The sequence below is a fragment of the Macaca mulatta genome, chromosome 14 (assembly GCF_049350105.2).
Source record: "Macaca mulatta isolate MMU2019108-1 chromosome 14, T2T-MMU8v2.0, whole genome shotgun sequence".
NCBI lineage: Eukaryota > Metazoa > Chordata > Mammalia > Primates > Cercopithecidae > Macaca > Macaca mulatta.
Window position 1 is genome coordinate 47,904,274 of NC_133419.1, and position 24,060 is coordinate 47,928,333.

General features: G+C 52.5%; 2 protein-coding genes across 17 annotated transcripts in view; one reads left to right on the forward strand and one right to left on the reverse strand.

Annotated features, from left to right (window-relative positions):
* Positions 1–16,402, reverse strand: part of OTOG (otogelin) — a 104,560-nt gene extending 88,158 nt beyond the window's left edge. The window contains exons 1-12 of one of the 9 annotated variants that reach the window (XM_077963156.1): positions 16,177–16,402; positions 15,658–15,718; positions 15,455–15,491; positions 10,166–10,238; positions 7,603–7,695; positions 7,294–7,448; positions 4,594–4,712; positions 3,167–3,372; positions 2,178–2,308; positions 1,851–1,957; positions 1,334–1,443; positions 832–960 (exon numbers count right to left, since the gene is read on the reverse strand). In XM_077963156.1, the coding sequence (XP_077819282.1) occupies positions 832–960; positions 1,334–1,443; positions 1,851–1,957; positions 2,178–2,308; positions 3,167–3,372; positions 4,594–4,712; positions 7,294–7,448; positions 7,603–7,695; positions 10,166–10,238; positions 15,455–15,491; positions 15,658–15,718; positions 16,177–16,270 (1,315 nt within the window). In that variant the 5' untranslated portion in view covers positions 16,271–16,402. Of the gene's footprint in view, positions 1–831; positions 961–1,333; positions 1,444–1,850; positions 1,958–2,177; positions 2,309–3,166; positions 3,373–4,593; positions 4,713–7,293; positions 7,449–7,602; positions 7,696–10,165; positions 10,242–12,634; positions 12,937–15,454; positions 15,492–15,657; positions 15,719–16,176 lie in introns of those variants that run through there. The other 8 variants (XM_077963151.1, XM_077963152.1, XM_077963153.1 and 5 more) reach the window with 8 other exon arrangements.
* A 2,215-nt stretch (positions 16,403–18,617) lies between these two features.
* The window catches only part of USH1C (USH1 protein network component harmonin), a 50,594-nt gene continuing 45,151 nt past the window's right edge, over positions 18,618–24,060 (forward strand). For 7 of the 8 annotated variants that reach the window (XR_013403976.1, XR_013403977.1, XR_013403978.1 and 4 more), the window contains exon 1: positions 18,618–19,020. Coding sequence is in view for 4 of the 8 variants with exons in the window: in XM_028833589.2 (XP_028689422.1) it covers positions 18,985–19,020 (36 nt within the window). In the remaining 4 variants the exon portion in view is untranslated. Of the gene's footprint in view, positions 19,021–19,274; positions 19,424–24,060 lie in introns of all 8 variants that reach the window. The other variant, XM_028833588.2, reaches the window with a different exon arrangement.

Here is a 24,060-nt window from a genome sequence, read left to right on the forward strand (position 1 = left end):
ACCTCTCAAAAGCCTGTCACCACATCGAAAACAGCTTAGGTACCAGGCACCACCTCCTCCAGGAATGACTTCCCTGACAACCTCTCCCCATTCTGAATTCCTGTAATTCTTCTTGTCTGAACCCCTGAGCTGGCCTTCACCACATCATACCCTAGACTGGTCATATGAGTGTCATATCTCTGAAACCAGATTCTGGTTCCCAAAGTCAATGCTTTTATCTTTATATTTTTTATCTCAACCATCCTCCTAGCCAAGTGAGTTGCACACTGTAGATGTGCTGCAAATTTATATACTGAAAAACAGATACAGTCCCCATACATAGACCAATGCTTAAACCAATGTATATGTATATATAAACCAATGACCTGTTCTCATACACACCTTAAGAAGCGCAGTTCTGATTAATTTAAATATCCCTATGAAATCAAATGTCTTGACGAATCTCTCAAGAGGCTGCAGTTCTGTCCCCACCCTCACTTCCCTTAAATCATTTATTCATTTGTTGTTTGCTCCCCCCTTCCCTTCCCTTCCCTTCCCTTTCCTTTCCTTCCTTCCTTCTTTTTCTTCCTTCCTTCCTCCCTCCCTCCCTCTCTCCCTTCCTTCCTTCCTTCCTTCCTCCCTCCCTCCCTCTCTCCCTTCCTTCCTTCCTTCCTTCCTTCCTTCCTTCCTTCCTTCCTTCCTTCCTTCTTCCCTTTCTTCCTTCCTCCCTTCCTCCCTCCCTCCTTTCCTTCCTTCCTTCCACAAACAGGCATCTTCTGAACTCCTGTTTGATGACCATCTGTGCCAGGCCAGAAAGATGGTGCCAGGCACCTACGTCTGCCCCTAGCATACCATTGGGGCAATAGCAGCCATCCACACAGGCGATCTCACTGTCCACGCAGGATGCCCGGGGCTGGCAGGAGGCAGGGCAGCAGGCGATGCACTCATTGTAGGTAAAGGCCTTCTCCTTGCAGTGCACAGCTTGGGAAGGAGGGAGTCCATGGTTTGTCAGTTACTGGCCCCGGCTCTGCCAGGACCCAGCTCCTACCCAAGGCTGTGTGGTGGGGATGGGATGCAGGGCTTTGATTTTCATGACTCCCTAGTCCCAGAGGGAGCACTGGGTGCCCAGGAAGTTGACAAGGAGAAGGAATTACAAGGGGAGGCTCTGAGAATCACCCAGGCTAGTCCCTCCCACTCTGAGCCTCAGTTTTTTCATCTGTCACATGGTAATAAAACCTTGGGGCTGAGAGTTCTGACAACTGTGATTCTGAGCAGGACAAGACATTGAGCTGAGGCCTGAGAATGCCACCCACAGCCTGAAGCCCTCCCTGCCCCACTACTGGGCTGCACCTACTGCATTGCCGGAGCTGGGTCCTCCAGCCCTGCAGGGGCCGCCCTGCCTGGGCACACGCCCGGGCATACTCTGCAAGTGCCCGGCACCAGGTGGCTTCATCGCCCATTGATCTGTGCAGAGAAACCAAGGGTCTCACTGGAACAAAACCCAAAGTGCCACCAGCCCGCCACCATCCCATAGAGACTGCCAGGGCTTCAGGGCACCTCTCCTCTCCACCCAACTGGGAAAGGCTGCCCAGGAAGGCATCTAGGTGAACAGATGCCTAGACTTGAGCCACAAATCCTGGATTCTAGTCCCAGCATTGCCACTAACTTGTTGTGTGATCCTAATGGGGTCTGGCCCCATTTCCAGGCTTCAGTTGAATGGGATGACTCTGTCCCACTTAGGCAGATAAGAATTTCAGAGCCTTGGGAAGCAGATCTGGCAGTGTCTGGGATCACCCAGCTTGGTGGCCCATGTGCTGAGCACTCACCCCAATACAAGAGGGTTCCCCATAGCCCACACCACCCCTACTCACTGGCAGAGATCACTGGTACAACTGGCTGTGAAGGGCAGAGGGCTGACATAGGCATGGCAGGCATCAAACGGGGGCCGCAGTAGAGCCTCACACTGCTCATACACGCCCTAGAGCAAGGGACCAGGAGCCAGGGCTGGGGGCTGGCAAAGCCACATACAGCCCCACAGAGAACCCCAACTCAAACTGGAGAAAAAGGGAGAGGAGGGCAGCGAAGAGAGGGATAGGGCCAAGGGCACCAGCCAGTCAGGTCCCACAGCCAGTGGCTTTTGAAGAATTGGAGAGCACGTCAGGCTCTAGGGTGGCGGAGTCTTTCCCCAAGCTCCAGACCTGCATGGTTCCTGGGTTCTGCTGCAGGCACGGTGGGCGAGGCAGGGAGGAGGTTGTGGGCCCTGGAGGCTGGTTAGGGGCCTGCTCCTGCCAGCTGTGCACAAACTCAACCACGTCGTCAGTCAGCTTCCCTGGAGGAGGGAACTGACATCATGGTGGGGCAGCGATGGGGTTGGGTGTACAGGAGGGACAGAAGGCTCTAAGGGAAAGCAGATCCCAAGGGATGGGTAAGGAGTTTTGAAGAATCCGGTCTCCTGAGCTCCCATCCCAATCAGGCTTTCCCAACTGAGCCATTCTCCTGAAAAAGCTATTTGGTAGTAATAGCCAAGAATGCTCAGGAACCTGTAGTAGCTCCCTATGGCTCCAAACTCAGGGGATGCAGCACCACGCACTGGAAAGAGAACTGGTGTGTTAGCCTGAACAAGTTCCTGTGTGTCTCTGAGCCTCATATTTGCCATAGGGAACATAATCCCCCAGTGAGATTGATGCAAGGACTACTTGAGATGATGCATGTAAAGTGTTTAGTATGGTGTAGGTGTTCAAAAGGGGTCACGACCCTTCTGGCCAGAGCCACCATGATTTGGCCCTGAACGCTTCACTCACTTCCTACCACTCCTCCATAGGTGTCTTTAGCTGGGCCAATTCTCTCCCTGGCTGTCTCTAGCCCTCTGCTCCCTGCCTACCCACCCCATCCCCCACATTGCAGGGTCAATCCCACCTGCAAAGTGTCCATTAGATACCTACACAACCCTAGTGGGAATTCTTATTATGACTATTTTTGCAGATGAGGAACCTGAGGTTGACAGTAGTTTAAGAACATGCCCAAGGACACACATTTGTTAGGAAGGGGCCCTTGGGCTTCCACGGGGTCTTTAATACCATGACCATGACCCCAGGGCTCTGTTCCAAGTCCCCTCCAACTCCTCCCAGCCTGACCTGTCCCCCAATCCCCACCAACACCTCTCAGAGGCCACCTGTCTGCGCCTCACCATAGCTGGTCACCAGATCATCCTGGGGGTCAGCATTGTTGTTCCCACACAGCCCATGGGTCCAGCCCAGGAACTCTGGACTCATCTTGATGTAGACAGCTGAGGCACCGTCCCAGGCCAGCGTGAAGGCTGACTGATGCCGCACGATGACGTAGCCAGCAAGCCGCTGCAGACGCACGCTCCCCATTACATGAGGCAATTGGACCCTGCAGGGCACATCCCAGAGCTTCAGGGTATCCACAACACCTCCACTAACCCAGTCTCTTCACCGAAGGAACACCCAGTCCCTAACCCTTGATCCAATGCTCCCACTTCCCTTCCCCATGAATTCCCAGAATTCCCAGGTGCCTGGAAGTATACCAGTAGACATGGATTCCTTTGTCTTTAGACGTTTTTTAAAATGGCAATTTCCCAGGCAGGAATAAATCTTAGAGTGAGTGACTCCAAGTTCCTTTCTCCCAGACAGGACAGAATATAAGCAAACATCTGCTTTATTTTTTTGGTGGGGAGCAGGAACCAAGTGGAAACAGAAGCCAAGAGAGGAGGAAAACTAGGAGTGCAAGAAAAGATGGTGGGCTCCAGCAGGCTTGACCACTTTCCCAGTTTTTCTGGTACAGGGACCGCTAGCCAATCTGGAATTTGGCAACCTTCAACTCAGCAAAATATCAGGAAAGGGAAACAAAAGTAGTGTCTAACTAGCCACAAGACCCATTTACCAACTCTTCATTCACAGGATAAACCTATAGGCCATCAATTTTACACTCAGCCCCAGAACAATTGGTTGGTTATCCAGTTTCCAGATCTGAAGCAGGAGATGAGGACAGGGAGAAGTGTCATTACAGGAAGACCCCATGACAGCAACAAGAAGTGACAGTGGACATCAAGGAAAGGAAAGAACAGTGAGGAAGAGATGCAAGAAAGATTTCACAAAGGACCACAGTTGTGGCAATTTAGTGTGGGAGCAAGGGGTTCCCACTCCTCTGGTGGTCCCCCAGTCATCCCTGATGGCCCAGCAAGATAACTGACATTCACAATGACCCTGTGTCATCAGAAATGGGTAAAAGTGTGCTCAGAATCTGCTGATAGAAGGTAGAAATTGCATGATCCATTTGGGAAGATTTGGGGAGGGAAAAGTAAGCGTGCTTATCATGACAAACTCTCAACTCGCTGGAAAACTCTATTTTCCTGAAAGCCTGCTGTCTGGAAATCCGCAAGATCTGAGAGTTCCAGGGAAAAAAAAATCATTCTGCAGACCCCACTGGCAAGAAACCCAGTGACCTGCCCATATGCTTCCGCCCTGATGGTGGAAATTGCTGTTTGTCCCCAGAAAGCAATTTCCTTTGGGCTTGAGAAGAGCGGATGCTCACCCATCCACCACCACCAGTGTCAGAGATAGGACAACTTGATGTGGAAGGTGTTAGAGTTACCTTGCGCCTCCATGGGTGACTTCCTTGGCCAGATGGATCTCCTGCTCACCCGCAAAGAAGAGGCTGACAGCCTTGGAGCAGGTGTAGGGGGAAGAGCCGCACTGCGGGTCATTGTGCACCTGAGTAGGGAGTTCAGAGGCTGGTTTGCAGGCTTCTGCTACCGGCCTGACCCTGAGATTCACACCTTGTTGAGTTTCCATTAATGCTGATGGCCTGTCCCCTGCATATCAACCACCTTTCCTCTGTGATTTTGCTCAGTCCCTATATATCACAGAGGGGAGGCAATGGATTCACACAGAGGTGAAGTGACTAGGGCCACACACACAGAGAACTAGGAAATCGCAGAGCCAGGATTCTAGCCCAGATCTGGATGGCTCAGATCCCAGGGCTCTTCCCAGTCAATCATTCCATCTCTCTATGCCTATTTCTGAACTTTTTTGTTTATTCTACCCAGGATATCCCATCAGATTGAAGCCCAACAGACGTACTCCACCATCTCACACTCATACAGAACACAAACACACACATCTATACACACTCCATAAATTTCTCACATGACACTCTCAGTGTGCACACTATACACACACTCCCCTTTCCCCATGCCCCTGGCAGGTACAGATTGTAGCTTTCCCCTACACCTATAGGCACACATCTCACTCCTGAGCTGCTGTCACACACACACACACACACACACACACACACACACACACACACATCTCCTCTGCCCCCGTTCAGACAGAACCCAGACTTCAAAGGCCATAGACCTAAAGGACAGGGTGGGGTAGAGGGAAGAGTTTCCCAGGGCTTATCCCTGCCAAGTGTGGAAACCCTTCCCAGGAACGCATCTTCCACCAGATTACTGTTCAATGTGATTAAGCAGGCTGGAGCCACTTCAACTACAAGTGGGAACTGCGAAAGCTACCCCATGGTCTAACTAAAGGGTTTTCAAGCTTTTGTGACCACGACCCACAATAAGAAATACACATATAACTAAAAGTTTTACAAAATAATACTAATCCCTATTATGCATAATGCATTCTTACAATATTTTCTATTTTATTTGCCTCATTTTTTTAATGATGGTTGTGATTCTTTAAGTTGATTTTGTAACCCATGAATGTATGGCAATCCATTGGTCTAAGTAATTGTCACATGATGGATCATGAAAATCCTTGCTATGTGATAGGCCGAGGCAGAGAAAGGAAAATTGGTGGCAGTTCCCCACCCATCCAGGGCATGGTCCCTAGGGCAGGCTCATAGGTCCATGCCTGAGACAGAAGGCTCACAAATGGCTAGCAGAGGGGAGACACTGAACACTGGGGTCTCCCCATACCCCCAACCCCTTGACCCTAACTCAGTACTGACCAAGGTGCCCTCCAACAGAGCTGGTTCTCCAAAGAGACTTTCCTCCAGGTGGAGGGGTATTGAGCTGTGGCTGAAGGTGGCTCCCGGTTTAGCACATGGACTAGGAATGAAAATCAGGCCTGCCTGACAGTGGCTTTCACACATGTGTTCCCTTACTTCACAAACCTTTACTGAGCACCAATCCAGGCACAGAAAGACATGGCCCCTGGCCTAGAAAGCTCAAAGCTGGTAGAGAAAACCAACCCAAAACCAGACCTTTGTAAGAGAAATACAATGACAGGGTCATAATGTGGAACTTTGAGTTACCCAGTGAGGAGCTCCTCAGCCAGCTTGGAAGGTCAGGAGATCCAGGAGGGCTTCTTAGAGGAGGTGACTCTAAACTGAGTCATCCAGGACCTCCCTCATTTTTCTGAGGCACTCTTCTTTCTTAGCACCCAATGATGTTTTTCCCCAGAATGTTCTCAAGTCTGCCCACACTCTCCTACTCTTCACTTGGCTAACTCCAATTCATTCCTTAGATTCCACTTAAATGTCACTTTTGCCAGGCACGGTGGCTCACGCCTGTAATCCCAGCACTTTGGGAGGCTGAGTAGGGTGGATCACGAGGTCAGGAGATCAAGACCATCCTGGCTAACACAGTGAAACCCCGTCTCTACTAAAAATACAAAAAGAAATTAGCGGGGCGTGGTGATGGGCGCCTGTAGTCCCAGCTACTCAGGAGGCTGAGGCAGGAGAATGGTGTGAACCCGGGAGGCGGAGCGTGCAGTGAGCCGAGATCGCGCCACTGCACTCCAGCCTGGGTGACAGAGCGAGACTCCATCTCCAAAAAAAAAAAAAAAAAAAAAAAAGTCACTTTCTCCAGGAAGCTTTCCCAGGTCACCATCCTTCCCAATAAACAAGATTGGGTTTTCAGGACTTGTTCATTTAGCATTTGGCATTTCTCCTCGGTAGCATTCAGTTGCACTTGAAATGAGTCATCTGATTTGATGTCTTTCTTCATTAGACTATAAGTTCTGTGAGGACAAAGACTATATCTGTGTTGTTGTCTACAGGGCCTCCCACCACCAAACCTTATGCCAGAAGAGAGTACAGTATGCACTTAGTAAATGCTTGATGAATGAGTGGCTCAATGAATGAATGGCCAGAGTGAGTGGGTGAGGAAGAGCTGTGGAGCCCCTAGGTCCTTCCAGGTGCAGACTGCCTAGGTGGGAGCTGGGGGGCGATGCAAGGAGGAAGGTGCCAGTCTCTCTAACTATGACAAGTAGAGCCCAGGCCAGCGCAGCCTTCAGAGCCTAGGGAAACCTTCCTGAACAGACATGGCAGGGGAAGCCTCACCTGGATGGAGAAGCTCTGTCCCTCAGGCTCATGGCGCCCCACCAGCGTGTAGCTGCCCTTCCCAGACAGGTAGTAGTAGAGCCCATCAAATGTCTCCACGTGGTGCTGCCCCCACGCCCGGCAAATGCTGTCCCTCTCAGGGCCGGCATTGTACACTGAGGGAGAGAAAAGGGAACCTCTCTGTGTAGCTACAGTGGGCACCAAGCCAGAGGCCAGTGGGGTCCAGCCCTGGAAGTGCTGCCCCTTTTCCCCCTAGCTTTCCTTGCACCCGTGGTCCCTTCCCAGGGGTGGGGTGGAGGCCAGACCCACCCATCTGGCAGCGTGGTCCAGTGGCATTGAAGCGTCTGCAGTCACAGAAGGCCGGGTGCACACACTCGCCTCCATTGAAGCAGGAGAACAAGTCTGCACAGGGGACACAGAGGCATTGCCCCATCAAGCTGAGATTGCCAGAACCCAGGGAGGCAGCCCTCTCAGGCTTCACAGGACCCAGACCCCCATGATAGGCAGCCCCAGCCCCAACATTCCTCAGCAGCTAGCACAAGCTGGTGCCTCAGACCACAGCCCTGCCCGCTCCCTGGCAGGCAGGCGGGGTGGGGTTGCAGGGCATCTGCCTTCGATGTGCATCAAGTGGGCCCCAGGCCAGCTGCACCTGGGCCTTCAGTTCCTAGAGCTGTTCCTGGTTAGCAAGCCAGGCAGGCGGAACTGAGAATGGGGAGCATGTGGGGTGAGCAGGGGGACTGCCCAGAGATCTGCAGCTGCTGCTCCTCCTCACTCCACACACTCAGGGAAGAGGCCACGGGGATAACCAGGCAACAGAGGAGAGGCCTGTAGTAAGAACAACCATAGATGAAGAGAAGACAAAAGCAGAGCAGAGGGCGGCGAGGGAAGGAGCCATGATGTGAGAGGACAGGTGGGGGACACAGGACAGGTGGGAGACACAGGACAGGTGAGGGACACAGGACAGGTGAGGGACACAGGACAGGTGGGGGACATAGGACAGGTGAGGGACACAGGACAGGTGAGGGACACAGGACAGGTGAGGGACACAGGACAGGTGGGGGACATAGGACAGGTGGGAGACACAGGACAGGTGAGGGACACAGGACAGGTGGGGGACATAGGACAGGTGAGGGACACAGGACAGGTGAGGGACACAGGACAGGTGGGGGACATAGGACAGGTGGGGGACATAGGACAGGTGAGGGACACAGGACAGGTGAGGGACACAGGACAGGTGGGGGACACAGGACAGGTGAGGGACACAGGACAGGTGAGGGACACAGGACAGGTGAGGGACACAGGACAGGTGGGGGACATAGGACAGGTGGGAGACACAGGACAGGTGAGGGACACAGGACAGGTGGGGGACACAGGACAGGTGAGGGACACAGGACAGGTGAGGGACACAGGACAGGTGGGGGACATAGGACAGGTGGGGGACACAGGACAGGTGAGGGACACAGGACAGGTGGGGGACACAGGACAGGTGGGGGACACAGGACAGGTGAGGGACACAGGACAGGTGAGGGACACAGGACAGGTGGGGGACACAGGACAGGTGGGAGACACAGGACAGGTGGGGGACACAGGACAGGTGAGGGACACAGGACAGGTGGGGGACACAGGACAGGTGGGGGACACAGGACAGGTGAGGGACACAGGACAGGTGGGGGACATAGGACAGGTGAGGGACACAGGACAGGTGGGGGACACAGGACAGGTGGGGGACACAGGACAGGTGGGGGACATAGGACAGGTGAGGGACACAGGACAGGTGGGGGACACAGGACAGGTGGGGGACACAGGACAGGTGAGGGACACAGGACAGGTGGGGGACACAGGACAGGTGAGGGACACAGGACAGGTGAGGGACACAGGACAGGTGGGGGACACAGGACAGGTGGGAGACACAGGACAGGTGAGGGACACAGGACAGGTGGGGGACATAGGACAGGTGAGGGACACAGGACAGGTGAGGGACACAGGACAGGTGGGGGACATAGGACAGGTGGGGGACATAGGACAGGTGAGGGACACAGGACAGGTGAGGGACACAGGACAGGTGGGGGACATAGGACAGGTGAGGGACACAGGACAGGTGAGGGACACAGGACAGGTGAGGGACATAGGACAGGTGGGGGACATAGGACAGGTGGGAGACACAGGACAGGTGAGGGACACAGGACAGGTGGGGGACATAGGACAGGTGAGGGACACAGGACAGGTGAGGGACACAGGACAGGTGGGGGACATAGGACAGGTGGGGGACATAGGACAGGTGAGGGACACAGGACAGGTGAGGGACACAGGACAGGTGGGGGACATAGGACAGGTGAGGGACACAGGACAGGTGAGGGACACAGGACAGGTGAGGGACACAGGACAGGTGGGGGACATAGGACAGGTGAGGGACACAGGACAGGTGAAGGAGGTAGGAACAGACACAGGACAGGTGGGAGGAGAGGCCACAGACCTAGGACAGGTGAGGTGGGCCATGGACACATGACAGGGAGTAGGGTCTACAGAAAACACAAGATGAAGGGCAATGCCACAGGAAGTAGAAAGAAGCCACAGAACCAGGGTGAGATGGAGGGGGAAACGACCACTAAATAATGAAGCACAGTCTCACTGGAGTCAGCCTGTGAGAGGGGAGTCCTGGGCCACGGTCATAGGAACCGGACTATAGAGAGGAAGCTCTCCTCAGGCAGGGAGGAGAGTGCAGAATGGCATGGTGGCCGGGGCCGGGGTGGGTGGAAGGAGACGCCAAGCAGGAAAAAGGGGTCATGGAGGCCTGAGGGAAGCCCCACTGCCCTCTGCCCTTTCAGGCCTCTGCCAGGGCCCACCCATGGGCCACAATGAAGGTGCCACTTACAGGATGGTGCACACTTGGCCCGATGGAGCCGCCTTTCCCAGGAAGACATGGCCACAGAGTCTGGGGCTTCAGCCTGCTTGTGAAGACAGGAGGAAGAGAACACATTGAGGGCTGACCTCAGGTCGGGTTCCCGGGCAGGGTTCCTGGTGACCACAGCCCTCCTTGTTCATCTTCTAGAGGGAGGAGCCCCTGCCCCTCAGTGCCCCAGCCACTCCTCGCCTGGCCCGAGGGGCAGAGGAGAAGGTTTAGGCCTGCCCTGGGCTCAGAGGAACAAAGGCTCAGCTCTTACCTTCCCAAGTGGCATCTCTGTGGCAGACCATGAGGCCCGTAGCTAGAATACATCCCCTCCCCTCCGTGCCCCAATACCTGCCAGCCTCCTCTTCTTCCCTTTCTCCCAGTAAACCCTCGTGTCCTCCACAGCCTCACACACCATCCCCTTGTCTGGATAAGGAGCATGAGGCAGAGCTAAGGAACAAAGGCAGCCCCTCACCCCAGGTCAGGTGAACATCTCACTCTCACAGCCACCCCCACCCCAAACTTCCTTTGGGGCTCTTCCAAGAACAGCAAAACCAGCAGCCTACAGACCAACACCCCCTGTCCTCACAACTCAGCTCCCACAGACCAACACCCGCTGTCCTCACAACTCAGTTCCCACATATCAACACCCACTGTACTCACAACTCAGTTCCCACAGACCAGCACCCACTGTCCTCACAACTCAGCTCCCACAGACCAACACCCGCTGTCCTTACAACTCAGTTCCCACATATCAACACCCCCTGTCCTCACAACTCAGCTCCCACAGACCAACACCCGCTGTCCTCACAACTCAGTTCCCACATATCAACACCCACTGTACTCACAACTCAGTTCCCACAGACCAGCACCCACTGTCCTCACAACTCAGCTCCCACAGACCAGCACCCGCTGTCCTCACAACTCGGCTCCCACAGACCAACACTCGCTGTCCCCACAACTCAGCTCCCACAGACCAGCACCCGCTGTCCTCACAACTCGGCTCCCACAGACCAACACCCGCTGTCCCCACAACTCAGCTCCCACAGACCAACACCCGCTGTCCTCACAACTCAGCTCCCACAGACCAACACCCCCTGTCCTCACAACTCAGTTCCCACAGACCAACACCCGCTCTCCTCACACCTCAGTTCCCACAGACCAACACCCGCTGTCCCCACACCTCAGTTCCCACAGACCAACACCCCCTGTCCTCACAACTCAGCTCCCACAGACCAACACCCGCTGTCCTCACAACTCAGTTCCCACAGACCAACACCCGCTGTCCCCACACCTCAGCTCCCACAGACCAACACCCGCTGTCCTCACAACTCAGCTCCCACAGACCAACACCCGCTGTCCCCACACCTCAGTTCCCACAGACCAACACCCGCTGTCCTCACAACTCAGTTCCCACAGACCAACATCCCCTGTCCCCACAACTCAGTTCCCACAGACCAACACCCCCTGTCCTCACACCTCAGTTCCCACAGACCAACACCCGCTGTCCTCACAACTCAGTTCCCACAGACCAACACCCCCTGTCCTCACAACTCAGTTCCCACAGACCAACACCCCCTGTCCTCACACCTCAGTTCCCACAGACCAACACCCGCTGTCCTCACAACTCAGCTCCCACAGACCAACACCCCCTGTCCTCACAACTCAGCTCCCACAGACCAACACCCACTGTCCCCATACCTCAGTTCCCACAGACCAACAGCCGCTGTCCTCACACCTCAGCTCCCACAGACCAACAGCCGCTGTCCTCACAACTCAGCTCCCACAGACCAACACCCCCTGTCCTCACAACTCAGCTCCCACAGACCAACACCCGCTGTCCTCACAACTCAGCTCCCACAGACCAACATCCCCTGTCCTCACAACTCAGTTCCCACAGACCAACACCCGCTGTCCTCACAACTCAGTTCCCACAGACCAACACCCGCTGTCCTCACAACTCAGTTCCCACAGACCAACACCCCCTGTCCTCACAACTCAGTTCCCACAGACTAACACCCCCTGTCCTCACAACTCAGCTCCCAGTCAGGACTCCTGCCCTGACACCTCAGGTCTAAGGAGGAGACAGGCCAAGTGTGGCTAAGAAGCCCTATTTTCCAGACAGAACTCCCAGAGCATGGTCCTCCAGACATAAACCGCCTGAAATCAGGACTGTCTAACAACATGGGTGTTCAGTCACCACATGGCTAGATGACTTAGACACTGGCCCTTGGGAACTCCAGTCCAAGGTGTCTGATGTCACCTGGTACAGGCATCCTGGGCACAGTTGGCTCCTCCTCCCTCAGAGGCTCAGCCTCATTTGTACGACATCCCCAGAACCATGTGCCAAGCATCGTGTTAGGTGCAGTGAACAGGGCAGAGTCCCTGCCCTCGTGGAGCTCATGTGCTTGTTCACAGGGCCAACAAGCCACAAATCTCACTGTAGGTACTTACCTCACATGTCATCCTCCCTCGTTGTCATCCGGCAAAGGACTTGAACGTAGGAAATATTCAGACCCTTGTTGCCTAGAGCTAACCTCAGCTCTTGACCTTACCCTGGCAGGCACAGCCTGGCCACCTCGTCCCTGACGCTCACACCCTTCATCTTCAAGATCTTTCTGACATCTTAGCCAGATTTCGGTGTCTTCACCTACATTGGTCACTGGTTCCTGGATTCTCCCTAGCAATCCTTACCCAGCCGACCCAGGCCCAGCCCCAGGAGTCAGGCTTCCCACCCGGGTACTAACCTATCTTACGGGGCCCTCAGAGACGACAGGAAATAGGAGAGGGCAGGGTCACAGGAAATAACCCACATCCTGTAGCCACCAGAGAGCTGTAATTAAACTCAGTCTTCGTGTCTTCAGTCTGCACTCCCACTTCAGATGTGGCCTCTCAGATAAATGAGTTATGAGGATGAGACAACCCCAGATGCAAAGAGTCAAAGCCATTTTCTAAAGGATTCCTTAAATCCTGTCCAAATGATTAGCCTTCAGGGGCTAATCAATCAGGTACTCTTAATCATTTTCATGCCATGAACCCCTTTGATAATCCAGTGAACCTATGTGGACACCTTCTCAGGATAATGCTTTTAAAAACACAAAATAAAGGATAAGGTTACAAAGGAAATCACTTATATCGCATGTCATTTTATGAAAATATTTTATAAAATGTGTAATTTAGTGATATTTGTGCTTCTTTAATAACTCATTAAATAAAAGATCTAGCAGTGGGCCTTATCCCTGCCAAAATTTTGAAGTAATAATGAACATAAATGATATCTTGAGATAGCAACAACTATAAGTGGTTGGAAAATATCTATGATGTCTATTGGTGACAGTCAAAAACACTGCAAATACTCTTGTGGTTTGTAGACTATAATAATAACTGAAAGGGATGCTGAATTTCAGTTGGATTGAGGTTTCTGTAAGTAACAATGGGTTTTTATTTTCCCCCACCCAAGTTCATGGACCCTGTCTACAAGAATTCTCTAGAAAATGGTTGAGCTCTGTAGAAGCAGGACAGCACTGAAGTGAAGATTGGCTGCCTACTGGTCTGCGGCCCACCCCCACTTCTTGAAGAGGGCATTCCAAACAGGAGCCGTTGAAGTATCCCTGGTACATGGGCCTCAGTCCCCCACCCCCCAACTCCTGTCACCTTAGAGGGAGGCCATTTTAATTCCTTGTTGCTCTAAGGAGCAGTGTGAGAAACCTCCCCAGGTTGCCTCATCCACTCACTTATGACCCTTCCCCAAGGAAAAGGGGGGATGCCTACCCTGGAAACCAGCACGGGAGGATGCCTGCCGGGAACTGAAGTGTTGGAGAAGGGTCATCTCCCCCACTAAAACACAGGGATTCCTGAAGTCCTGTGTGTGCGGCCTGGCTCTGCCAGGAGACTGCTCCACCAGCTCATTGTGAGGCCCCCGCAAGTCATCCACCCACCTCAGTTTCCCTACCTACAAAAAAAATGACTCCATTACCTTCCAACTCAAATGGTATTTGACTGTGATTCTAAATCTTAGGGCCTGAAGAGAGGGCAAAGAAGAAGTAAAAGACCCAGGAAATCCACATCAGAGAAGAAGCACGCCCAAACCATCCCCCCTCACTCCATCTTGGGGCCTTCATGTCTACTTCCAAAGGGCAGGAGTTGGGACTCATTGCTGTTATAAACGATTCTCCCCAACCTGCTGGCTCAAGGGGCTCCCCAGAGCTGACCACTGGGGCTGGGGCACTTGAGCAGAGGCTCAGTTGCTTTGGGAGACCTAACTGCCGGTGGGTGGAATTTATAGTCCATCTGTAGTTATAGAAAGAGGGAGACAAATGTGGGCCAGGATTAGAAAGTAGACCTGAGTCACCTGATCCAGAGACCAAAGAAGTTTGCCAAAGGGAGAAAACAAAACTGCCGCCTCTTCCACAAACACAGAGGACCCTGGGAAGATGGGCAATGGAATGGTCAAGACTCAAAGCATAGAGGCCGGGCTCAGTGGCTCATGCCTAATCCCAGCACTTTGGGAGGCTGACACAGAAGGATCATTTGAGGCCAGGAGTTCAAGACCAGCCTGGGCAACATAGTGAGACTCTGTCTCTACCCAAAATACTGAAAGTCAACCAGGCCTGGTGGCACACACCTATAGTCCTGGCTACTCAAGTAACTGAGGCAAGAGGATCACTTGAACCCAGGAAGTCGAAGCTGCAGCGAGCTATGATTATGCCACTGCACTCCAGCCTGTGTCACAGAGCAAGACCCCGACTCAAGAAAAAAAAAAAAAAAAGGAAATAAAAAGGCTCAAAGGATAAGAGTTCAGGGCTCTGCTTCTCAACCAAACCTTCCTTGCACCTTCCACCAGGTGGCCTAGTTTTCGTCTTGCCTGCATTCCTGAGGCTCTGCTCAGGGTATGGAGAGGGGCCTCTGACACGGTTGAGGGCCTTCGCAGGTCAGTCAGGGAAAAGAGAACTCTATACTTCTAAACGTTCATCTTTCTAGTTTTACCTGCCAGAAGGGAGAGCTCAGCTCTCTCCTGAAAGAGCCCTGGTGCCCACCTCTCCCAAAATAAAAAAATAAAATAAAAAAAGAGTGGGCCACAGACCCCCAAGAGATTAAAAAGAATAGAAGGGATTTATGAACTTGCACACCTCAGACACATACCAGGAACCTGTTTGTTCCCTTCTGAACAACTCCAGAGACCCCTCCTGTAATCTGCAGAGCTCCCTGCCAGCCTCAAATCCAGACAGACGTGAGCTCCTGCCCAATGAAGCCCCCTCCCCAGACCCCCCTTACCTGGTCTCCCATGGCAAGGGTCACCTCCTGGTGGCTGCTGCTGGAGGCAAAACAAGTCTGGCATGGATCACGAGCTAGGATGGATTATGCCCCCCTGCAGTCCCCAGGCCTATCCCACCTTAAGTGCTAAAGCCCTGGGGTGGCTGATGCCAGAAATACAGATGGGAGCTGTGGGTGGGGCCGCCACAGCTCAACCTACTCACCTGGGTTCCCCGGCTGGCTCTGGCTGCGGCTCTGCACTGCCCCATGGAGCGGGTGCTGCGGCTGGGTAGGGGGATTATTCTCCACTCAAATTGTGCTTCTCTTTGTTGGGGCCTCCCATCATCTGGCTGCACTGCTAGAAAGCCTCTCCCACACTACTGGGCATTCCCCCACTCTCCCTCCCTGCAGCCTTCTCAAATCCTTCCTCTCCCTTCCTGATGACCCTTCTCCAGCCAGGATCTCCCCCTTTCCTCTCACTCTTTGGCCCCTAGCACTCTCTAGTTCCCCATCTCAGGTCTCTTCCACCCAGCCTCGCTTGAGAATCTCCCCTCAAGGTCATAGGCCTGCCTCTGTTGGCTTCGGGGTCCCTCCTACCCTGACCGCTCCTCCTGGGGGTCCCTCTGCTGTCCCTCAAACCTCTCTTTCCTCCCTCTCTCCAACCTGCCCCGGCCCATTCCTCATTCCTTTAACATTTCTCATTCCTCGAGCCCCCAACCTCCCTGAGTCCACAACCCTCTCACCGAGACGCTGCACCCGCAGGGACTCGGCTGCCAGCTCACCCCAGGGCAGCCAGACACAAAGCAGCCAGCAGAGCACAGACGCCAGGACTCCCATAGGGACGTGAGGGGATCAGGGGACTTGAGCGCAGGGCCAGCCTCCCGAGGTGCCTCCCCGGGCCAAGGCAGGGTCACACCTCCACTCTGCAGCTGAGGTCCCTCTTGCTCTCATGCCCCAGAGCTCCCTCAGCCCCTCCTCCCAGGCTCTCAGCTCCTCCCCGAACTATAGAGTGACAGGAGTGCCCAGCTTATTACCATAATTTAGGCTCCTGTCCATAACCCAGCCTCTGCTCTTCTTGGCCTGTGGCTACGCCTCCCCAGGGGAGGTTGGATTCAAATTATTCAGCCCTAAATTCTCTAGGGGAGCAAAGAGGTAGCCTGTGCAAACTCCAGCTCCCCTTACCTGGGTCCTGGAAGCCCAATACCAGAGACCCAAGATGCGGGTATGAGTCTGACCCTATCCTCTCCTTTTACAGAGGGCCATGCTGCGGCCCTGGGACATGCCACTCAGGGGTCAGTGGTCAATAGCAGAGCCTGTGGAGTCCTAGCCTATGTCCCACCACGCCCCACCTCAACTTCCACCTGGGTCTCCACATCCCTATCCTATGACCAGTTTTGAGCACCTCTAAGGAATGAATCATGCCTTAGTCCTCTGAATGCCCAGCACAATCTCCTGCCCTAGCTCAGGAAATGACGACTGAATAATAAATGTGTTTCATACTCCTATGTTGTTGCCACCATCAAGGCCAAACTTTGACAAAACAACTTTATATGTGTGAACAAGGTCCACTGTCTGCCCAGGAGGAATTTTAAAATGGTGAAAACATGGGACTGAGCACCTGGGGAACCTGTACATCGTTCACTTCATCAGCACTTAGGGAACACCAACTAAATGCCAGGTCTTACATAGGATGATGATGTTGGTGGTGGTGGTGGTGGTATTGGCCCCAGTAGACTCCTAGGCAAGGGCATAGATTTGAGATGCATTCATTCATTCATTCATTCATTCATTCATTCACTCAACAAATTTGTTTGGCATTGATTCCATGTCATGCATTGTTCTAGGCATATAGTGGTAAAGAAAGCACACATAGCTATCTTCACACAGGAGGAAGCTAGGGGCACAGATAGGAAGATGAAGAGGAAAGAGCTAAGGATGCAGCCTTAAGGAACACTGGTTAAGAAATAGGCAAAAGCTGATTGTCTCCAAGGAAGCTTGAAAAAAAAAATTCATGGAAAGGAGAACTAGGTCTCAATGCTATTCTCAAAACAAAGCAGGGGGCATTTTAAGGTGGAGGGAGTCTGTGGGGGTGATGACCAATGTAAAATAAGGATTGGGGTGGCAGGTGAACAGCATTCTCCTGGGTAAGAACATTCACTCACCTCTGCCAGGATTCTAAATACAAAATAAACAGCCATATGACATTCTTTTTCAATGTAGAGAATCAATGAAGTAAGTCAGAGGGCAATGCATTTTGTGTGGCCTTTTCTGGACCATTCAAAAATCCCACAAGTCTTTCCCTTTTATCACTGACTTAATAGTTAATACTAAGGTGAGAAAACAGATCATATTTTAAGGCTCTTCTTCAAGAGGGATTTACATCTTAAACTAGGCAATAATTTAGCCCAAACAAAAATAGTGTGCTTGTAAAACTTCAGCTATTGGGGAAAGGGATGCAGAGGGGTGTTTAGGTGCCCCAAAGTTACAATTTTAAGTGGTTACCTGATGTAAGCTGCTGTCCATCTCCCTGCCCCTGCGCTTGACAGGGTGCAAAGGGCGCAGGTGCCTCCCTGGGTTAAGTTCAGGCACAAGCCCCATACTTAACAGCCCCTGATTTACACGTTTTTATCACCCCTCTCCTAGCCCCTCTTTCCTTTCATTCCTTTCCAGGCCTGGTTCATCCTTGTCTTTGCACCCAGCACCAGACCTAGGAGTTAAGCAAATGTTGACCAAATTGAATTAAATGAACCAGAGGGTCTGGGCCCTGGGTGAAGGTCAGCCATAGATCAAAATGTCACTGCCAGGCTCCGCCAGGCTTCGATGGATATGGGAGTGTGTTGGGTTTGGGTTTTGTTTTGTCTTGTTTTGTTGGGAGTGGAGGTGTTAGGGAAGGTGGGAGGGGAAATCACTTGAGAGGGCCATTCCCATACCCACTGGTTCAGACCCCTGCGGCCCACAGTAAAACCTGGCCCTGCCCCCAAGGAATTCACAGAGCAAGGATTGATTTCTCCCTGGTGGAAAAGTGCAGGAGGAAGCTAGGACAGAAGGTACGTTGAAGGTGAAGGCGTAGCAAGGGCTGACAGTCCAGGAGGGCCATGAGCCCTCCGGAGTATCCAGAGAAGATGGACTAGATTGCCCCGCCCCCTGCCCACCCGTGTGAATAGTTTCCGGATCTCTCTATTCCAGTCATCACAAAAAGTCCCAAACCTCCTCCCTACATCTCCACGATCTTCTTCCTCAAACGCATGTGATCAGGTACCACGTCAAGAGAAATACCAGCTTGAAGCCCAGCTACTGCCACCACAGGCCCATAGGCACACTGGGTCCATTTGCTCCCAGGCTTCAGGGGGAGGCGACGATTGAGCACCTGCAACTCTAGCCTCGCAGCGGCCCCGCCCCACAGCGGCCCGGCCCCGCCCCTCCGCGCTCAGGCCGCGTCCCCAGCTCGGAGGGCGGCTGGCCGGGTCGCGGTCGCGGTTCCTTCCAGCTCCTGGCAGCCGGGCACCCGAAGGAACCGGTCGTTCAACGACACAGCTGGACCTGGCCCAGCCATGGACCGAAAAGTGGCCCGAGAATTCCGGCATAAGGTCAGAGCTGTGGGGCGCCCCAGGCTTCTGGGACTCCGGAGTCCTGGGCGCGGTGGGTAAGGGGTGGACACCCCGGCACTGCCCCTCCCTTTTCCGGCCCCACCTGATGGCTCTGGGTGGGCTGGGACACCCGAAGGTCGTTTGACTGGCAGCAGGGATCCCCAGTAAAGTGAGGGAGGGAACACGGGGACTCCGGGCTCAGGTACTGCTAAACAGATCGATCTTCTGCCAAGCTTTCTCCCTCTGCCTTCCAGGGGCGGGGACGTCTCGGGGGTTTGAATTCCTTCCAGTCTTGGCCGCTTCTCTGAGGTGCCCCCTTTGTGGGCAAGTCCCTCTCCTTCCTAGTGCCCCCAGCTCAGGGCTGATGAGGCTTGTGGAGAGAGTCTGGGGCAGTATCTGAGAGGTGAGTGTTGGGAGAAGGGAAACTAGACGTCTCTCTCTCTGCCTTTTGACCTCAGAACATGAGTTAGAAGCATTTCAGCCCTGCCTGCCTAAGGGCGTTTCTTAGGGCCTGAGAAGTAGCTGAGGAGCTGGTGCTGACCCGGGTGCGGTGGGGAGGAAGGGAGGAGGTATTGAGGGCGTGGGAGCTGGGCTCTGGCCAGCCAGATCCTTCAGGCAGAGCCGGGTCCACCCTGGCGTGTCCCAGTGAGGGGCCTTACTGGTGGTCTGGGATCCGAAAGGACCATCACTGGAAGCGGCTGGATTTTACACAGGGCATTTCCAGAACAATTCACAAAGCTATGCAGAATCTGCTGAGGCCCTGAGACCAGAGAGGGTCATCAAAGATATCCAGCCGACCTCTTCACCAGGCCTTAGGATGCCTCTGAGTCTGGGGATGAAGCCACGGAGGGTTGGGGGAGTGGGGGTGGAATCTGGATCTCCCCACAGGCCCTGCCTAAGGGGCAGGTAACTATTAACAACTGTGTGACCCAAGGCTCTCCCAAAGACCCCAGGGGGGCAGTGTCTTTAGACCAAGCCAAACCTCTTCCTGGTCTGAGGACTGAGCTCAGGTAGGGAAGGTCAGGGTCCTTAACCCCTTCCTTCCCATAGAGAGGCCCATAGGAGCCCAAGGAGCCAGCCAGAGTAGGGGCCGCAGGGGCTTGGGGCCAAGGGCCCAGGGTCAATTATTCATTTAATAATCATGTTTTGAGCATCCTCTCAGCGATACCCAGTCTGTGCCCTCAAATTGCTGGTGGTGTAGGTGGGAAGCAGACTCTACTCTGGTAATTACCCATGTCTGGGTGCTGCCTGTTGGGGCCAAGCTTTTGTAGGGGCACAAAGGGACAGCTCAAACTGGCAGAAGGCTCCTGAAAACATGGTCTTGGGCATCCCTGGTCCTGCTCCCACGGGTGGGCGATAGCTGGAAGTTCAGTAGGAATTTAGGGGCTGGCGAATGCCAAGGGGAGCTTGAGACAGCATTCACCGGTACATCCTGTTGCAAAGAGACATGTCGGAAGAAATTTCAGCCGCTAAGGACATTTTGTGAGTGTAGATTTCAGGCAACCCAGTTTGAAGGAGCTCAACCTTCCGTCCCCCAACCCAAGACTCAGGGTTGAATTTCACTTTCCTGCCCCTGGCCTGAAATAATGTCAGGTCTTCTGCCTTCACTCTGTGGGGTACCTACTCTGTCTCTTTTGCAAGAATCGTCTCCTGGGTCCCTGGTGTCTGATGCAGACCCTGGGTTTGCCCTGTTCCTCTTCCCCAGGTCCCACAGGCTTCAAAGGGCCTCCGACCTCCATGTTTCCTCTGCCCTACTCTTCCTCATCACAAGAGTCATTACTTATTAATATCCCTGTGTGCTGGCAGGGCAGGCGCCATGTGCTAGGCAAGGCCCAGGCTGGACTTTGTGCCTTGCTGCCTTGGAGACAGCCACAGCCTTCCCCTCCCAGGCTGGGGATCATCCAGGAACTGGGAGAGAGGATGAAGCAGCAGGGGATAGAGAGGAGGCACTCAGATATGCTGGGAGAAATTTACAGCTTGCTGTTGTTTGCTTTGTAGGGGTACCTTCCTTAGTGTTTTGGAGGAAATGGTTTATGATCTAAATCCTTGGTTGTTGGAGGTAATATTTAAGGTAGTGTGTTATAATGGAAAATGCTGTGTGACCTTGAGCAACTCAATTAATCTCTCTGTGCCTCAGTGCTCTTATTTGTGAAAAGAGATAACAATATTTAACTAATAAGGTTATCATGAATGTTGAATGAGATCTACATGTGTGTGGGGAGCTTAAACAGACCCTAGCACTTAGGGAGCCCTCAATAAATGTCCACTGTTATTTATTATCTGGAGTTAGCAGAACTGGGACCATATCTTAGCCCTGTTACTGTCAGGAAGACCTTGGCCAAGCCACCCACTCTCCCTGAGTTTTAGTTTCTTCAGCTGTGAGATGGAGTTTGTGGTACTTACCTCACAAGACAGACAAGACTGACTAGCAATTAAAGTACTGGCTGCTCTGGGCCCACAGTAACCACACTTTTTCCAACTGATACCTGCAGAGTGTCCAGTGTGAGCCAACAGACTCCAGGCATCAACTCCTTTTGATTTGTGAAGTTACCCCAAGGTTGCCAGGAGCACTTGCATGCCCTTCCAATAACTAGTAGCAACCTTGGGCCAGGATTTGGGGGAGCAGGGCTTGGTCAGAGACTGTTTTCTCCCTCAGAGAAGCAGCTTTCAAAAGGAGACTGCTCCTCTGTTCGCAGCACCAGCACATGGCAGGAACTTGGTTACTCATTTGCTTAAAAGTATTTATTGCCTCTTCAGCAGTCACACATTTATGAGCATAGCTGTGTACTCTGCCTGAGGCCAGGCATTGGACGACCTGGTGGGATGAATAAGAAGATCAGAAACAGCCACCACTCTCTAGGAATTTGCTAATCATTCATTCATTCACATAGGCAATAAATATTGACTGAGTTCTCAATATATGCCAGGCAGTACTCTAAGCACTGAAAAACAAAATAATGCCCTTGCTCTCTTAGACAGTACATTCTAGTGGGGAGGACAGACAGTTAAAAGGAAATCGACAAAAGTATCGTGTAATGCCAGGTAGTGATAAATTATATGAAGAAATAAACTAAGATGGGGAGAGAGATAATAAGTAACAAGGTGGGCAGTCAGGAAGGCCTCTCTGAAGAGGTGACGTCTGAGCAGAGACCTGGAATAAGTGAGGAGAGGAGCCACGGGGATACATGTAGAAGAGCGTTCCCCAAAGTGGAAGCAGCAAGTGCGAAGGCGCTGAGGCCAGCAGATGCCTGCCTGTATGGAACAGCAAGTAGGACAGCGTGTCCCAGAGGAATCATTTGTAGATAATGGTGAGAAATGGGTCAGAGGGGTGATAGGGGCCTGATAGGCCATGGTTAGGTTGGGATTTTCTTATAGTGTGAATGATTTACATTTAAAAGGAATTTTCTGGCTGCCCTGTAGAGAATCCACTGAGGGGCCCAAGAGTAGAAGGGGGACCTCAGTCAGGAGGCTCCTGCAGGACCCCAGGCCAGAGGCAGGGGGTCAGACTCGGGTGAGAATGGGTCAGATTCAGGATACATGTTTTTGCTGATGGACTGGCTGTGAGTGTAGAAAGAGAGGCATCAAGGGTGAATTCACATTTGGGGGAGAAGCAGCAGGTTGGTGGAGACAGAGCAGGAGGTGGTGGAAACCTAACATTCCACTTTGAATGCTGTAAGTTTGAGACACCTACTAGAGGTGACTGAGAAGGCTGTAGGTCTGGCCTGGAGATAAACATCAGTAGGTCCTTGGGGGTGTAAGTGGTATTTAAACCCCTGAGACGGATGAGTTCACTTAGAGAGATGGTGCAGATGGAGAGGAGACCCAGGACAGAGCCTGGGGCACCACAACTTTTGGAGGAGAAGGAGCAGCAAGTGAGGGAGAACAAGAAGAAGCAGGGCATGATTGCTGTGCCAGGCACTGGGCAAAATACTACAAACTAGCTGACAGGTCAAGAGCCTCTGAAAAGATGAAGGGCACCGTTTATGGCCTTGATGGTGGTGATGCTTTCACACGTGCACGTCTATCCCCAAACTCATCAGGTTGTATACACTAAATATATACGGCATTTTACATGTCAGGCATACCTCAATAAAGTGGTTCCAGAAAAAGAAAAGAAGTCAGGTGCAGTGGCTCACACCTATAATCCCAGCATTTTGGGAGGCTGAGGTGGGAGGATTACTTGAACCCAGGAGTCTGAGACCAGCCTGGGTAACATAGCCATACCCCATCTCTACAAAAAATACAAAAATTGACTAAGTGTGGTGTTGTGCACCTGTAGTCCCAGCTACTTGAGGGGCTGAAGCAGGAGAATCAATTGAGTCTAGAGGCTGAGATTGCAGTGAGCTGTGGTCACACCACTGCACTCCAGCTTGGATGACAGAGTGAGACCTGGTCTCAAAAAAAAAGAAAAAGAAAGAAAGAAAGAAAAAGAAAAGAGAGAGAAAGAAAGAGAAGAGAAGAGAAGAGAAGAGAAGATGGATAATAAGAAAACAAGAGTTAAATAAAGCCTGGTACCACTGGGATGCACACTCTGAAGGCCTGGGAAGAAGTGTGGCTGGATCTATTCATCCCACTAACATCTACAGAGGGCCACTAGCTACCCACTGCTGTGGATATGGAATTTATATCCACTTATTCTCACTTAGTTTTATGTAACAAACACAGGACTTACTACTTGCCAGGCACTGTTCTAAACTCTTCATAATTATTAACTCATTAAATTAATACTAAAAAACAATTATTAGTCTCTCTTAGTGATTAAATCCCATTTTAAAAAGAGATGTTTGTACCCATTTTACAGATAAGGAAACTAAGGCACAGAGCGGTGCAGACCCAGTTGGGGAAGGGGTTCTTTGGCTCCACCACCACACTCACAACCCAGGCCTGCGTCTGGGCCACACACAGGCTTGTGGGGAGACAGGGGGGTAAAAGGAGAAAGTTCAGCACAGCTTAGAGAGTCCCATGGGGACAAAGAGTTGTTTGTGTGCACAGAGAAAGATGTGGCCAGCTTTGTGGGGGAGCCTAAAGAAAGACTTGACC